Source organism: Lathyrus oleraceus, chromosome 2 (genome assembly GCF_024323335.1).
Source record: "Lathyrus oleraceus cultivar Zhongwan6 chromosome 2, CAAS_Psat_ZW6_1.0, whole genome shotgun sequence".
Lineage (NCBI taxonomy): Eukaryota > Viridiplantae > Streptophyta > Magnoliopsida > Fabales > Fabaceae > Lathyrus > Lathyrus oleraceus.
The window spans coordinates 2485513-2501568 of NC_066580.1; the positions used below are offsets into that span (position 1 = coordinate 2485513).

Genomic DNA, 16056 nt, shown 5'->3' on the forward strand with positions numbered 1-16056 from the left:
ATTATTTGGAATTATTATTATTGGAATAATAAGTTGGAATATATATAAAGAGTTCCATTTGGTAAAGAGGGGTTTTCACGTGAAAAACAAAAAAGCGATTGAGAAGTGGAGAAAAGGCAAAAGAGGAAGAGCAAGAGAGCAAAGGTTGAAGAAGGGAAAAGCTTGAAGCTTTAGGATTGCCGGATTAACTCAGGTAAGGGGGGTTTATCGTCGTTTAATGTGTATTATGGGTTAACATGTAATGGGTAGTAATAAGCCATTGATTTGACCCTAATTGGGATGTTGAACGCTGAAAAATTGAGATGAATAAGTTATGTTAAAGCTGTAATTGAATCTATAATTGGATGAGTCTTGATTTTCCGAAAGTGTAGCTTTTTACGGAATTGGAATCGGAGGTCCGGAAGCCCTCCAACGGCGGAAAATGCGGAGAATTCTGCATTCTGCTTCGTGTTAGCGCAGGAACAGCTTTCTGTCTTGAGTTAACCGGTTAACCCAGGGTGTTAACCGGTTAACACTGTTATGAATTGTGAAATATGGCTGTTTGTCTTGCGTTAACCGGTTAACCCAGGGCGTCAACCGGTTAACACTGTTAAAATGTGCCAGGAAGCGTGTTCTGTTTGCGTTAACCGGTTAACCCAGGGCGTTAACCGGTTAACACTGTTGGAAAAGTGGAAATTTGATATTTAATTATTGTGGACATATTTGATGATTGGCCTATGTTGGTGTATGATATAGTAGGGATAATTTCCCATTGTTTTGAGCTGTATAGGTATTAGTAGAGTGTGCTAATACTGTGATTTATGATTTGGCATAACATGATATGATTTTGTGATAAATATGCATAATGCTGTGAATGTGTATGTTATGTATGCAATTGTGGATGGACTGTTTATGGCTTAGAGTGTGAGCATATGTTCATTGTGAGTTGTTGTTGATGTTTGCATTGCTAGATGATTTAGCGTGCGTAATGTGGCCTTTATGGTGGTAGCTAATTCCCATGGTGAGGAATTAGTGAGTGAATTATGGTGGATTGTTGTTGATGTTTGCATGCTAGGTGATTAGCGTGCATAGCATAGCCCTTGGGGTGGTAGCTAATTCCCATGGTGAGGAATTAGTGAGTGAGTCACTAGGTCTCAAATGAGTGGGACTAGTGAGCTTGGTAGCCGTATCTGGGTTTGATCGGTGAGGTTGAACTATATGTTCACGAATAGTCGGTACCGCATGCATGGAGTCTCATCGCATAATGTATGTATGGCGTATAATATGAATGGATGTATTCCAATATTATACGTGTGTTTTATGGTTATGTTGAGTATGAGTATGAGTATGAGTATGAGTATGAGTATGAGTATGAGTATGAGTATGAGTATGAGTATGAGTATGAGTATGATTATGAGTTGATGTTGCCGTTGCTGAATGTGTGATCTGATTAGGGTGATGAAATGTGTTAATTTACTTAGCATTACATGATATTTTATAATGCTTATTATATCGATTGAGGAACTCACCCTTACAACTATGTTTTCAGGTAACGAGCAGTGATTGAGTAGAAGCTAGTCCTTGGAGTCTAGTGTAGTTCCTTAGTGGGTCATGCTCTGGTAGATGTAACATCGGGACGGGATGTTTTACTTGTTTTTCATTGATGATTGTTGAATAAGTTTACATGTAATGTGTTACATGTTTTGCATGTTGTTGTTAATTTCTATCCGCTGCGAATTATGAAAAATGTTTATTTTGATGAATAAATGAGCATGACGAGTTAAATTGGAACATGGTGTGAAGTGTCAAGTGTGACACCCTTAAATTGCATATATACTCTGATTTATGTTTGGTTGAATTAATTATGTATTGGGGGTATTTTAGAAGGGTGTTACATTAGTGGTATCAGAGCATAGTCGGTCGAGTCGAGTCGTAATTATTCTGTTTCCCTGTACGGGATAGGTGTTGTGTAACCCTATCAGTACTTATTGTTTAGCTTGTTGGGCTTTCAGAATAGAGATGGCTGGAAGAGGTAGAGACGATGCTGCGATTGCTGAGGCTCTGGGTATGCTAGCTGGAGTACTTGGAGGGAATCCGAATGTTGTGGGAATGGGAGCTGCTCGTCAACTGAGTGAGTTCCAGAAGAACAATCCTCCAATGTTCAAGGGAGCATACGATCCAGATGGCGCTCAGAAGTGGTTGAAGGAGATCGAGAGGATCTTCCGAGTGACTGAGTGTGCCGATAACCAGAAGGTCAGGTTCGGTACGCATATGCTGTCAGAGGAAGCAGATGATTGGTGGGTTGCTACCCGCACTGAGTTGGAAACTGTTGGGAGTGCTGAGATCACTTGGGCGGTGTTCAGAGAAAGATTCCTGAGGAAGTACTTTCCAGAGGATGTCAGAGGAAAGAAAGAGATAGAGTTCTTAGAATTGAAGCAGGGCAATCGGTCTGTTACTGAGTATGCTGCTAAGTTCACAGAGCTGTCGAAGTATTACACTCCCTATGATGAGGCTACTGGGGAATTTTCAAAATGTGTGAAGTTTGAGAACGGGTTACGTCCCGAGATCAAGCAGGCTATTGGGTATCAGCGGATTAGAGTGTTTTCTGACTTGGTTGACTGTTGCAGGATTTTTGAACAAGATACCAAGGCCAGAGCGGAGAGCTATCAGCAGAGGGTTGATAGGAAAGGCAAGAATCAGAATGATCGTGGGAAGCCGTATGCAGTTGGCAAAAGTTTCCAGAGACAGAGTGGGATGAGGAGACCTAGTGGGGGAGACTCCAGTGCCCCTGCTAAGTGTTACAGATATGGTCAGGCTGGACATCGTATCCATGAGTGTACCAGTACTGAGAAGAAGTGTTTCAAGTGTGGAAAAGGTGGTCACTTGGCTGCAGAGTGCCGGTTGAAGACTGTGACTTGTTTCAACTGTGGAGAGGTGGGTCATATCAGTCCACAGTGTCCTAAGCCGAAGAAAGAGAACCAGTCGGGAGGCAAGGTCTTTGCTTTATCGGGTTCTGAGACTTCTGCAGATGATCGTTTGATCTGAGGTATGTGTTATATTAATGGCTTTCCTCTTGTAGCTATTATTGACACAGGTGCGACTCATTCCTTTATATCTTTGGATTGTGCTGTGAAACTTAAATTAGAGATATCTGAGATGCATGGGAGTATGGTGATTGATACTCCTGCGAAGGGTTCAGTGACTACTACTTCAGTTTGTTTAAATTGTCCTTTGAGTATTTTTGGTAGAGACTTTGGGATGGACCTCGTGTGTCTTCCACTAGTGCAGATTGATGTTATCCTGGGTATGAACTGGTTGGTGTTTAACCGAGTTTATATCAACTGTTTTGATAAGACTGTGATCTTTCCTGAGATTGAGGAAGGAAAGAGTTTGTTCCTATCAGCAAAGCAGGTGAATGAGGCAGTAGCAGATGGGGCAGAGTTGTTTATGTTGTTAGCGACTTTGGAGGCTAAAGATAAACTGGTGATTTGCGATCTAGCCGTGGTGTGTGATTTTCCTGATGTGTTTCCTGAAGAAGTGAATGAATTACCGCCAGAGCGTGAAGTTGAGTTCTCGATTGATTTAGTACCTGGTACTAGGCCGATATCGATGGCTCCGTACCGTATGTCTGCTGTTGAGTTAACTGAATTGAAGAGTCAGCTGGAAGATCTGTTGGATAAGGAATTTATTCGTCCGAGTGTGTCACCGTGGGGCGCACCAGTGTTATTGGTTAAGAAGAAAGAAGGTACTATGAGGTTGTGTGTGGACTACAGGCAACTGAATAAAGTGACGATCAAGAATCGGTATCCTTTGCCGAGGATTGATGATTTGATGGATCAGTTGGTTGGTGCGAGTGTGTTCAGCAAAATAGATTTGAGATCGGGGTATCATCAGATACGTGTGAAAACTGAGGATATTCAGAAGACTACTTTCAGAACAAGGTATGGACATTATGAGTATTCTGTAATGCCTTTTGGTGTGACTAATGCGCCTGGGGTATTTATGGAGTATATGAATAGGATTTTCCATCCGTACCTAGACAAGTTTGTTGTGGTGTTTATTGACGATATTTTGGTGTATTCGAAATCGGAAGAAGAGCATGCTGAGCATTTGAGAGTGGTTTTAGGAGTTCTACGAGAAAAGAAGTTATTTGCTAAGCTGTCTAAGTGTGAATTTTGGTTAGAAGAGGTTAGTTTTCTTGGTCATGTAATTTCAAGAGGTGGTGTTGCTGTTGATCCTTCTAAGATAGAAGCGGCATCTAAGTGGGAAGCTCCGAAGTCAGTTTCTGAGATAAGGAGTTTTCTTGGACTTGCAGGTTATTATAGGAAATTCATTGAGGGATTTTCTAAGTTGGCGTTACCGTTGACGATGTTGACTAGAAAGGGGCAAGCGTTTGTTTGGGACTCAAAATGTGAAGAAGGTTTCCAAGAGTTAAAAAGAAGGTTAACTACTGCTCCTATTCTGATATTACCGAGTCCGTCGGAACCATTTGAGGTTTACTGTGATGCTTCATTGTTGGGTTTGGGTGGTGTTTTGATGCAGAATAAGCAGGTTGTAGCTTATGCTTCGAGACAACTGAAGGTTTATGAGAGGAACTATCCGACGCACGATTTAGAGTTGGCAGCTGTGGTGTTTGTCCTGAAGTTATGGAGGCATTACTTGTACGGTTCAAGATTTGAGGTTTTCAGTGACCATAAAAGTTTAAAGTATTTGTTTGATCAGAAAGAGCTGAATATGAGACATAGGAGATGGTTAGAGTTTCTGAAGGATTATGACTTTGGTTTGAATTACCATCCGGGTAAAGCAAACGTAGTGGCTGATGCATTGAGTCGGAAATCATTGCATATGTCTATGTTAATGGTTAAGGAATTGGATTTAATTGAGCAGTTTAGAGACTTGAGTTTGGTGTGTGAGAGTACTCACAATAGTGTTAAATTGGGAATGTTGAAGTTAACGAGTGGTATTCTGGATGAGATTAGAGAAGGTCAGAAATCCGATGTGCTTTTGGTTGATAAGTTAACTCTAGTGAATCAAGGTCAAGGTGGTGAATTCAGAGTTGATGAGAATGGTGTTTTGAAATTTGGTAATCGGGTGTGTATTCCGGATGTTACCGAGCTTAAGAAGAGTATTCTTGAGGAAGGACATCGTAGTGGCTTGAGTATTCATCCTGGAGCTACGAAGATGTATCATGATTTGAAAAAGTTATTTTGGTGGCCGGGAATGAAAAGAGAAATTGCGAGTTTTGTTTATTCTTGTTTGACTTGTCAGAAGTCAAAGATTGAGCATCAGAAGTCGTCTGGGCTAATGCAACCGTTGGCTATTCCAGAGTGGAAGTGGGATAGTATTAGTATGGATTTTGTTTCTGGTTTACCAAGGACAATTAAGAATTTTGAAGCTATTTGGGTGATTGTTGACAGATTGACAAAATCGGCTCATTTCATTCCGATCAGAATGGATTATCCGTTAGAGAGATTAGCTGAGTTGTATATTGAGAAAATTGTAAGTTTGCATGGTATTCCGTCGAGTATTGTTTCGGACAGAGATCCTAGATTTACATCGAAGTTCTGGGAAGGTTTGCAGAGGGCTTTGGGAACTAAGCTGAGATTGAGTTCTGCATATCATCCGCAGACTGATGGTCAGACTGAGAGGACGATTCAGTCACTGGAGGATCTTTTGAGGGCTTGTGTTTTGGAAAAGGGAGGTGCTTGGGATTGTTATTTACCTTTGATTGAGTTTACCTACAACAATAGTTTTCATTCGAGCATTGGTATGGCACCGTTTGAAGCTTTGTATGGTAGGAGATGTCGGACACCTTTATGTTGGTATGAGTCCGGTGAGAGTGTTGTGGTTGGACCGGAGATTGTTCAACAAACTACGGAAAAGATTAAGATGATTCAGGAGAAGATGAGGATTGCTCAGAGTCGTCAGAAGAGTTATCACGACAAGAGGAGGAAGTCACTTGAGTTTCAAGAGGGAGATCATGTGTTTCTTCGTGTTACTCCGATAACTGGGGTTGGTCGAGCTTTGAAGTCGAAGAAGTTGACACCTCGATTTATTGGTCCTTATCAGATTTTGGAGAGGATAGGGGAGGTAGCCTATCGTATCGCTTTACCGCCGTCACTTGCGAATTTGCATGAGGTTTTTCATGTGTCTCAGTTGAGGAGGTACATTCCTGATCCGTCGCATGTGGTCCAAGTAGATGATGTACAGGTGAGAGATAACCTGACTGTTGAAACATCACCTATGAGGATCGAGGATCGAGAGTTGAAGCAGTTGTGGGGTAAAGATATTGCTTTGGTAAAGGTAGCTTGGGGAGGACCAGCAGGTGGCAATGTGACTTGGGAACTTGAGAGTCAGATGAAGGAGTTTTATCCGGAGTTATTCCCTTGAGGTATGTTTTCGAGGACGAAAACTCTTTTAGTGGGGGAGAGTTGTAACACCCCGATAAAATATGATAATTATTTAAATTAAGTTAATAGTATATTTATTAATTTAATTAAATAATTGGATTATTATTGGAATATTATTTGGAATTATTATTATTGGAATAATAAGTTGGAATATATATAAAGAGTTCCATTTGGTAAAGAGGGGTTTTCACGTGAAAAACAGAAAAGCGATTGAGAAGTGGAGAAAAGGCAAAAGAGGAAGAGCAAGAGAGCAAAGGTTGAAGAAGGGAAAAGCTTGAAGCTTTAGGATTGCCGGATTAACTCAGGTAAGGGGGTTTATCGTCGTTTAATGGGTATTATGGGTTAACATGTAATGGGTAGTAATAAGCCATTGATTTGACCCTAATTGGGATGTTGAACGCTGAAAAATTGAGATGAATAAGTTATGTTAAAGCTGTAATTGAATCTATAATTGGATGAGTCTTGATTTTCCGAAAGTGTAGCTTTTTACGGAATTGGAATCGGAGGTCCGGAAGCCCTCCAACGGCGGAAAATGCGGAGAATTCTGCATTCTGCTTCGTGTTAGCGCAGGAACAGCTTTCTGTCTTGCGTTAACCGGTTAACCCAGGGTGTTAACCGGTTAACACTGTTATGAATTATGAAATATGGCTGTTTGTCTTGCGTTAACCGGTTAACCCAGGGCGTCAACCGGTTAACACTGTTAAAATGTGCCAGGAAGCGTGTTCTGTTTGCGTTAACCGGTTAACCCAGGGCGTTAACCGGTTAACACTGTTGGAAAAGTGAAAATTTGATATTTAATTATTGTGGACATATTTGATGATTGGCCTATGTTGGTGTATGATATAGTAGGGATAATTTCCCATTGTTTTGAGCTGTATAGGTATTAGTAGAGTGTGCTAATACTGTGATTTATGATTTGGCATGACATGATATGATTTTGTGATAAATATGCATAATGCTGTGAATGTATATGTTATGTATGCAATTGTGGATGGACTGTTTATGGCTTAGAGTGTGAGCATATGTCCATTGTGAGTTGTTGTTGATGTTTGCATTGCTAGGTGATTTAGCGCGCGTAATGTGGCCTTTATGGTGGTAGCTAATTCCCATGGTGAGGAATTAGTGAGTTAATTATGGTGGATTGTTGTTGATGTTTGCATGCTAGGTGATTAGCGTGCATAACATAGCCCTTGGGGTGGTAGCTAATTCCCATGGTGAGGAATTAGTGAGTGAGTCACTAGGTCTCAAATGAGTGGGACTAGTGAGCTTGGTAGCCGTATCTGGGTTTGATCGGTGAGGTTGAACTATATGTTCACGAATAGTCGGTACCGCATGCATGGAGTCTCATCGCATAATGTATGTATGACGTATAATATGAATGGATGTATTCCAATATTATACGTGTGTTTTGTGGTTGTGTTGAGTATGAGTATGAGTATGAGTATGAGTATGAGTATGAGTATGAGTATGATTATGAGTTGATGTTGCCGTTGCTGAATGTGTGATCTGATTAGGGTGATGAAATGTGTTAATTTACTTAGCATTACATGATATTTTATAATGCTTATTATATCGATTGAGGAACTCACCCTTACAACTATGTTTTCAGGTAACGAGCAGTGATTGAGTAGAAGTTAGTCCTTGGAGTCTAGTGTAGTTCCTTAGTGGGTCATGCTCTGGTAGATGTAACATCGGGACGGGATGTTTTACTTGTTTTTCATTGATGATTGTTGAATAAGTTTACATGTAATGTGTTACATGTTTTGCATGTTGTTGTTAATTTCTATCCGCTGCGAATTATGCAAAATGTTTATTTTGATGAATAAATGAGCATGACGAGTTAAATTGGAATATGGTGTGAAGTGTCAAGTGTGACACCCTTAAATTGCATATATACTCTGATTTATGTTTGGTTGAATTAATTATGTATTGGGGGTATTTTAGAAGGGTGTTACACCCTGCATAAGCCTTCTCAAGAATCTCCCACGCTTGCTTTGCGGAATCGCAATCGCCTACTTTTTCAAAGTTGTCACCATCGACACAAGAATGGATCAAGAACATCGCTTTGTAATCCTTCTTCTTCTCTTCTTTGAACGTAGCCTTTTGAGCATCCGTAGCTCCTTCGACGAGAGACGTAACACCATCTTTGATCACCTCAAGAACGTCTTGATAGCCGAACAAAACCTTCATTTGCTTCGCCTATTTGTCGTAGTTTTTCGAGTCAAGGATTGGAAGATTGGTAGGTATTTTATCGTTTGAAACGGACATGATTGCAGCGGAATTGGATCAGAACCAGGCTCTGATACCAAATGTTGGAAAAAACCAGAAATGGAGTGGTGAAAAACAGTGTGTTTGGGAAAGATGAAGATGATAATGTGAATAGAGAGAGATAGAGAAATAGAGAAAGATTGAGAGAATTGAATCATATGGCATTAACCTTTCAACTATGACATACAATGTCTATTTATATGGTACAAATTGGAACCACAAACAGGCCCAAGAATAACAGAAAAAAAAACAGAATTACAAAAACAGCTTATTTCCAAAACAACTTATCCAATAAATTGTTTTCACTGCAGTGCTTTTTAAAGCTTCTATCAAACATTTGAATTATTAAGGACTTCCAATATTAATGAGGTAAAAGATATCTTTTTAACCGTGTATGATTTTGAATTCCGATCATAAATGTTAAAGATATTTTAAAATTTGTTTGATTACATCTCTCAAATATTCAAATCCAACATGTAATATATACCTGCGTCAGAGAGAAAGAGACACATGTATGACAATTTGGATATGTACCTAATATGAAGAGGTGTTTGTGGCTCATAATGTACACCTAACCAACGCTTTGATACGCCAAAGATTATCCCAACTGCTATCACCAATGAAGAGGAGTATATATTTGATTCTAATTTTGTTTTGAATTCTTGCAAGAGTGTTATTATTAAAATTTCTTCCGGTTAGAAATTTAGAAATGATGATATATTGACAAATTGTGATTTGTAAATAGTGTATCATCCTATGCAAGTTGTCACCATGTCATATGCATTATTCTTATCCTGAAACCAACTGCCATGGTATTAATCATTCATCCAACTGCCATGGTCCTAAAAGTAAATGGAAAAAAGTTGTTGAGTGCTAGGAAACATGCATGCAACTTTAATATCTGAGTTTTCAACAAAAAGCAAAAGCCATGTTAAAGCAAAAGTAATATCGATCCACTTCCCCAAAGTATTAATTGAAAAAAAAAATTCAAAGAGCAAACAAATTTGAATTCAAGATAATTTCAATTATCAAGCTTATATTTCTGAACCTTTTGATTTTGATCGAATGGTTAATATTATATGCCTCTTTCAAATCTTACATTTTAAAGTTTTTTTTTCTTTAACTCAAATTATAACAAAACTAAATGAACAATCACAGTCATGTCCTCAATATTATTGGACTAGGTGAATTTTTTTTATCAAAAAGATGAAAATGATAAAAAAAATATCATCTCTCACTTTGCAGATAGTCTATACAAAATTTAAATGCAGATATGCATTTAAGCAAAATTTAAAAAATAAATTAGAAAAAAGTCCAAGTTGTATATGTATGAACCTTGTTGAATTCAAGTTAAACAATTTCAATTTTTCGCATTACAAATCAATATTGTAGCAGTTGTAACTTATAAGAGTTGATTATGTAAATATGATAGATATTGCTGTCAAATATAACAAAGTTTAATTTAATATAAATAAAAAATAATTTAATATCTTAATAAAATATATAAAAATTAACTTTTTACAAAACTAAAATATTTATTAATGAAAATTTAAGTGTATCATATGGAAGTTAGAATATATTTTGTGATATATATAACATTGCCAGTGGGGAGATGGAGAAAATGACTTTCTTGATTTATTTCTAAAGTGGCAAATATGTCGGCTAGTCATAAAGTGGCAAATACGAGACTCTGATTTAAAAATCCAATAAAATATACATGTTTTGAATGAATAACCAAGTGGCAACAAAAGGGTAAAATCCAATAAAATTCCTATAAATGGTAAATATAAGGAAGCGGAAAGCACATCATCATAGCATATGCATATAATTGAGAAAATGGAGAAAGTATCAGATGAAGAAGCATTCCTTTTTGCTATGGAACTATCATTTGCTTCTTCTGTTCCAATGGTTCTAAAAACAGCTTTGGAACTTGGAATCATTGAAATTATAGCGAAAGCTGGTCCTAATGCTTACCTTTCATCTTCTCAAATTGCTACTCAAATTCCTGGTATAAAAAATCCAGACGCAGCTTCTATGTTGGATAGATTGTTGCGTCTTTTGGCTAGCTACAAAATTCTGACATGTTCCATTGAACAAGTTGATGGAGATTGTAATGAAGAAAGATTGTATGGTGTTCACCCTTTAGCTAAATACTTTGTCGAAAATAATAATGAAGATGGCGCCTCCATGGTTTCCTTCTTTCTCATGCAGCACGACCAGATCCTCCAAGACATGTGGTATGTCTATACTACTTTCTGTTTCATTTTCCTAACCCAAGTTAATAGGATTACATTCAAATTTTTTAAAGTATTTTTAAGGTATATTTAGTTTTTTTAAAGGACATGATTAAAAGAAATGAAGTTTTTTTAAAACCCTTGTGCCTTTATGCTACTCTCTATCTACTATGAAAGGTATTTTCTCGTGACAAAGAATCAATTTTAAATAAGTTATCTAAAAATAAATTAAATATAAAGTTTTATATTTAATGTTGTCGGCTTTTTTAAAAGAAGATCGTTGATGGATGGAGTTGTCGCCATTATGAGGTGATTGATTTGGTGAGGAGCACCAAAAGGTTTATATGATTTTTAAAATTGATTTTGATAAAGTTTAAGACTTGGTTAGTTGAAGTTTCCTTAATTATATGTTGGTCAGATTCGACCTTAATGCGAAGTGGTGCTTCTGGATTCATGTATGTGTGACTTTGGGCAGTAAGGCTATGTTGGTCAATGGCTCCTCAACGCAAGAGTTTAAGATGAAAAGTGGGTTAAAGCAAGGAGATCCCATGGACCTCTTTCTCTTTCTTCTGCAAGGAGATCCCATGGACCTCTTTCTCTTTCTTCTAGTTGCTAAAGGTATTAGTGGGCTAGTTAAGAGGCTTTCTGATCTTAGTTTTTTTTCTGGATTTAATGTTGGTTCATCTCGTTTGGAGATTTTCTACTTATAGAGAGACACATACCTTTCTCCCCTTTCTGAGGGTCAGTTATCTAGGGAGACCTTACGTATTGCGTTCATTTGGGATAGTTGGATTTCTCCTAAAATGGTGGCTTTTTTTTACAAATATTATGAGATACGTTCTCATCTAAAGAGAATTTATTCAAGTAGAAGGTCATTGTTATTCAATTGGTTGAATTTTCCTCACATATATTTGTTACTTGTAATCTAGCCTCTAGTGTTTGATATAACATTTTTAAGTGGTTGGGGGTGCAGTCAGCTCTTCCTAAGGATCCTAATTTGCTTTGAGTTTTTCTTATCTTTAGAAGGGAATTTTAAGTTAAGGAGAGGTTTCATTATGATTTGGCATGTGATAGCGTGGTCTAATTGGTCAATGTATAATGATAAGCTATTTTTTACGGTGTCAACAATAGTGAAAGAAGTGGAGAGTATTTTTTGGTTTGGAAACGGGTTCTTAACCAGACATCATTGAACTTCTCTCCCTCACCGATTGATTTCAGAATCCTACCCAATGTCTAAATCTTTAGTGAATCAAGAGTTCTAATATTCTCTGAAGATATTAAATGCTTTTGGTTTTGCTTACGATTATCTGGTCCGTTAGAGGTAGGTTTGGTGGTCTAAGTTCTAGTTGGGTCTTCGGTCGGGCAGTGCATCGTAGAGTGAGTGTCTGTTTCTAAAGTTTGTTCTCCTCTTCAGGAGTTTCCTGACCGTTGAGTTTTGGTGTTTGCTTCATTTGTTTTTTATTATTGTAGTTGGGTTTTTACATGTCTATCATTGTTGTTATTGTCGATTGTTTTTTGGAATTTCTTGTGTCAGTATGACTTTGTGTTTTCTTGTTGCAGGATCAATCACTCTTTATATATATATTGAAATTCTTTAACTAGTAAGTAAATATATGAAAATGTGTTATTCGACTCAAAACGGATCGATTTCCATATACTTCCGACTTTTTAGAGTTAAGTGAAAAATCTCTCTTGTAAGATGAGCTCCAAATATTCTACTTAAGTATAAAGCTAGACAGATTGCGGAAATTGATCTAAGTGGACAATTTATTTATATTTTCATAAAAAGAAGTAAAATAAAAAATCGTAAAATATCTATTCTATAAAGTATATTACTTAAATTATAATATATTTTTAAATAGTATATTAAATTTAAAAAATAATCTAATGTCCTTTTAAATAGAATACAAGTTTTAAATTGTTTAAAATTATACACAATTATCCAACATAAAATACAAGTTTTAAATTGTTCAAAATTATATATAAATATTCAAACATAACACAAATTAATAAAATAAAAAAATTGTAAAATAAAATATGAAATACTTATATATTAATTTAATTATATTAATATACAATATTTAATATTAAAAGATTGAATATTATATATGAGATAAGTTTAATAGAGCGTGGCAACTCCTATATTTTTTATGATTGAAAAACATAAAATATAATGTTTAAATTTTTTTAATTATGCAGGTTAAAAAGACTATTCGTCGTCAATATAAAATAACAGACTTTTTAGGGTCGACTTAAAAAAATTCTTATGAAATTTAGGCACTAATTTTAAAATCAAATTCTATCTTTTATTGGTTTTTTTGGAACGACTCGTATGAATTAGTCTATTTTAACGAGTCTATTTATAAGTTTGTTAGCGATATTCTTTTAAAGACAATATATAAAAAAAATCATGTTGAAGTTTGAACATTTAATTTTTTTAAAAATATGAAAACTACATTTTTAAAGTGACTTATAATATATCTCATGTAATATGACATGTTTTTGTAATAGTAGGTACCACAAAAGAGTATTTGATATGAGATATAGATTTTTCATATGACTATATTTTGTAATTATAGGTACCACATAACAAATTCCATTAAAGAGGGTGGACTTCCATTTAACAATGCTTTTGGAATGACTGTTTTTGAGTTTCATGGCACAAATCCAAGGTTTAACAACCTTTTCAACAAGGGCATGTCTGATTCCTCTAGTATCATAATGAAGAAAATTCTTGAGACATATTCAGGTTTTGAGGGTGTTAGTTCTTTTGTTGATGTTGGTGGTGGTATTGGAACTGTTACTAACATGATTGTCTCTAAATATCCCAACATTAAAGCCATTAACTTTGACTTGCCACATGTCATTAGTGAAGCTCCATCTTATTCAGGTGCATTTTTTATTTACCGATAAATTTGAGCAATAACAATTTAGTAATTTAAATTGAATAATGCTTGTAGGTGTGGAACATGTTGGTGGAGACATGTTTGTGAGTGTTCCAAAAGGTGATGCTATTTTCATGAAGGTGATAATGATGTTATTGATTTGAAGTTCATTACTTTGTTTTCTATCATGTTTCCAAGATATAATATATATTTTGAGAACAAAAAATTGAAAATATGTTTTGAATGCAGTGGTTATGTCATGATTGGAATGATGAGCAATGCTTGAAAATATTGAAGAATTGTTATGATTCACTTCCTGTCATTGGGAAGGTGATAGTATTTGAATCCATAGTTCCAGTAGTTCCAAACTCAAACTTGGCCTCAAAACATGTCCTTCAAATGGATGTTATAATGTTGTGTCATAGTTCAGGTGGAAAAGAGAGAACACAGAAAGAGTTTGAGGCTTTGGCTAAGGGAGCTGGATTTCAAGGTTTTCAAATTGCATGTTGTGTTTTCAATATGTATGTTATGGAATTTCTTAAGAATGCTTAACACTATTATTTTTTGACATTTGTATATTATGTCAATTAGTAAATTGCTTAAAAATAAAATGGTTTGTATTTATTGAGCTCTACTTCCATTCAACTAAGCATATTATATTTATAGAGTTGTAATTTTGTTTTCGCAAGTTTGTCTTTACAAACATTGGTTATGAATTCTGTTGGTTGAGTTGGTTAGAGTAAGTTATGTTTGGTTTGAGTTTGTTAAGAAATTATTTGTGTATAATCAATTTAGTTATTATCGGAAAGATTTCAAGTGGAAGATAAAATATTGAAAATGTTTATATATAGTGGTATCCTTATTCTTTTATGGTATCATAGCCTGTTGATCGAACCATGGGTCACGCATCGTTTAAATCTACAAACCAAACTTAAAAAAGTGTTGGGTGTGAAGGGATGTATTAGAAAAATTTCAAGTCCTACATTGATTGGAAATGGAGCATTGAAATAGTTTATATAGAGTGACACCTCTCACCTTAGAAGTTGGGTTTTGTAAGGATGAATTAGGGTAAACTCCTAGATCATAGTCTCGGGTATTAGATCCAGCCGTAATAGGTTGCAAGTCACAAATATTAATCTTCCAACCCTAAAACATACTCAACATATCAAACTTATTTTCTAACCCCTGCACAATCGAAAATATTTTGAAAATGAACATTGTTTAGTCCATTCCACCGCAATACAAGCAAGCGCTTAAGCCTCCCCCGTGAGCATACAAGCCATGTTTAACCGCTAGAGCATGATCTAAATACTTGTTCGATAAAACAAAATAACCAATACGTAGTTTTTTATGCAGAACTACATAGCTTTGAATTCCTCGTTGTACCTGAGGATACGTAGGAGAGAGATCCACAATCTCGTCAAACACCTTAATAAAAAGTTTTTTGCGAACCCTTTTCTTTCCCTCTTTAATATTTTATCACTAGAAGAAAACAATTGAAATAAGCTAACATTCAATCGCAAATATAACTAAAAAGTTCTCATTTAGTACAACGGACGAGAGGGGTGCTAATACATTCCCTTTGCATAATCGACTCCCAAACTCGAATTTGGTTGCGACAACCATTTTCTCTTTATTTTAAGGGTTCTATCGAAACTTTCCATTTCCTTATTTTGAATAAATAAAGTTCGGTGACAACTATATTCAATCATTTTTACGAGTGCGCGAGCACTCGTGAGCTCGTATTTTTCGAGATTCGACACATATCACACTCTATCTAGAAAAAAAACGTTTTTTGAATGTTTGTATGGTTATAAAGTTTCCAGTGATACTCATCAAATACCAAGAATCTTGTATCAATGAAATATATCAAGTAAAATGACTTATAATCTAATGATTGTCATGTATTGATGCAATAACTCCACCAATGACTATTCGTGACATCTTAACAAAAAAATGTAAGGATAACTATAACCAGATTATACTTATTCTTTAATATTATATGTAATGAAGTATTTGATCCAAAAAAATAGATGAGTTGGAATATGATGTTACAATAATATCGTGTCAATTGGAGATATATTTCCCTCCATCATATTTTGACATTATAGTTCACTTAATTATTCATCTAGTTATGGAAATCAGATTTTGTGGTCCCGTTTATTTAAGATGGATATATCCAATAGAGAGATACTTGAAGATCTTTAAAGGGTATACGAAGAATCATCATTGTCCAGAAGTTCCAATCACTGAACGATACATCATAGAAGAAGCTGTTGA

At 35.9% G+C, this 16056-nt stretch overlaps 1 protein-coding gene across 4 annotated transcripts in view; it reads left to right on the forward strand.

The window, feature by feature from the left end:
- Positions 1 to 14457, forward strand: part of LOC127117487 (caffeic acid 3-O-methyltransferase 1) — a 28827-nt gene extending 14370 nt beyond the window's left edge. The window contains exons 1-4 of one of the 4 annotated variants that reach the window (XM_051047515.1): positions 10381 to 10894; positions 13471 to 13781; positions 13852 to 13916; positions 14026 to 14457. In XM_051047515.1, the coding sequence (XP_050903472.1) occupies positions 10476 to 10894; positions 13471 to 13781; positions 13852 to 13916; positions 14026 to 14328 (1098 nt within the window). In that variant the 5' untranslated portion in view covers positions 10381 to 10475 and the 3' untranslated portion in view covers positions 14329 to 14457. Of the gene's footprint in view, positions 1 to 10380; positions 10895 to 13470; positions 13782 to 13851; positions 13917 to 14025 lie in introns of those variants that run through there. The other 3 variants (XR_007801981.1, XM_051047514.1, XM_051047513.1) reach the window with 3 other exon arrangements.
- Positions 14458 to 16056: the final 1599 nt, after the last annotated feature.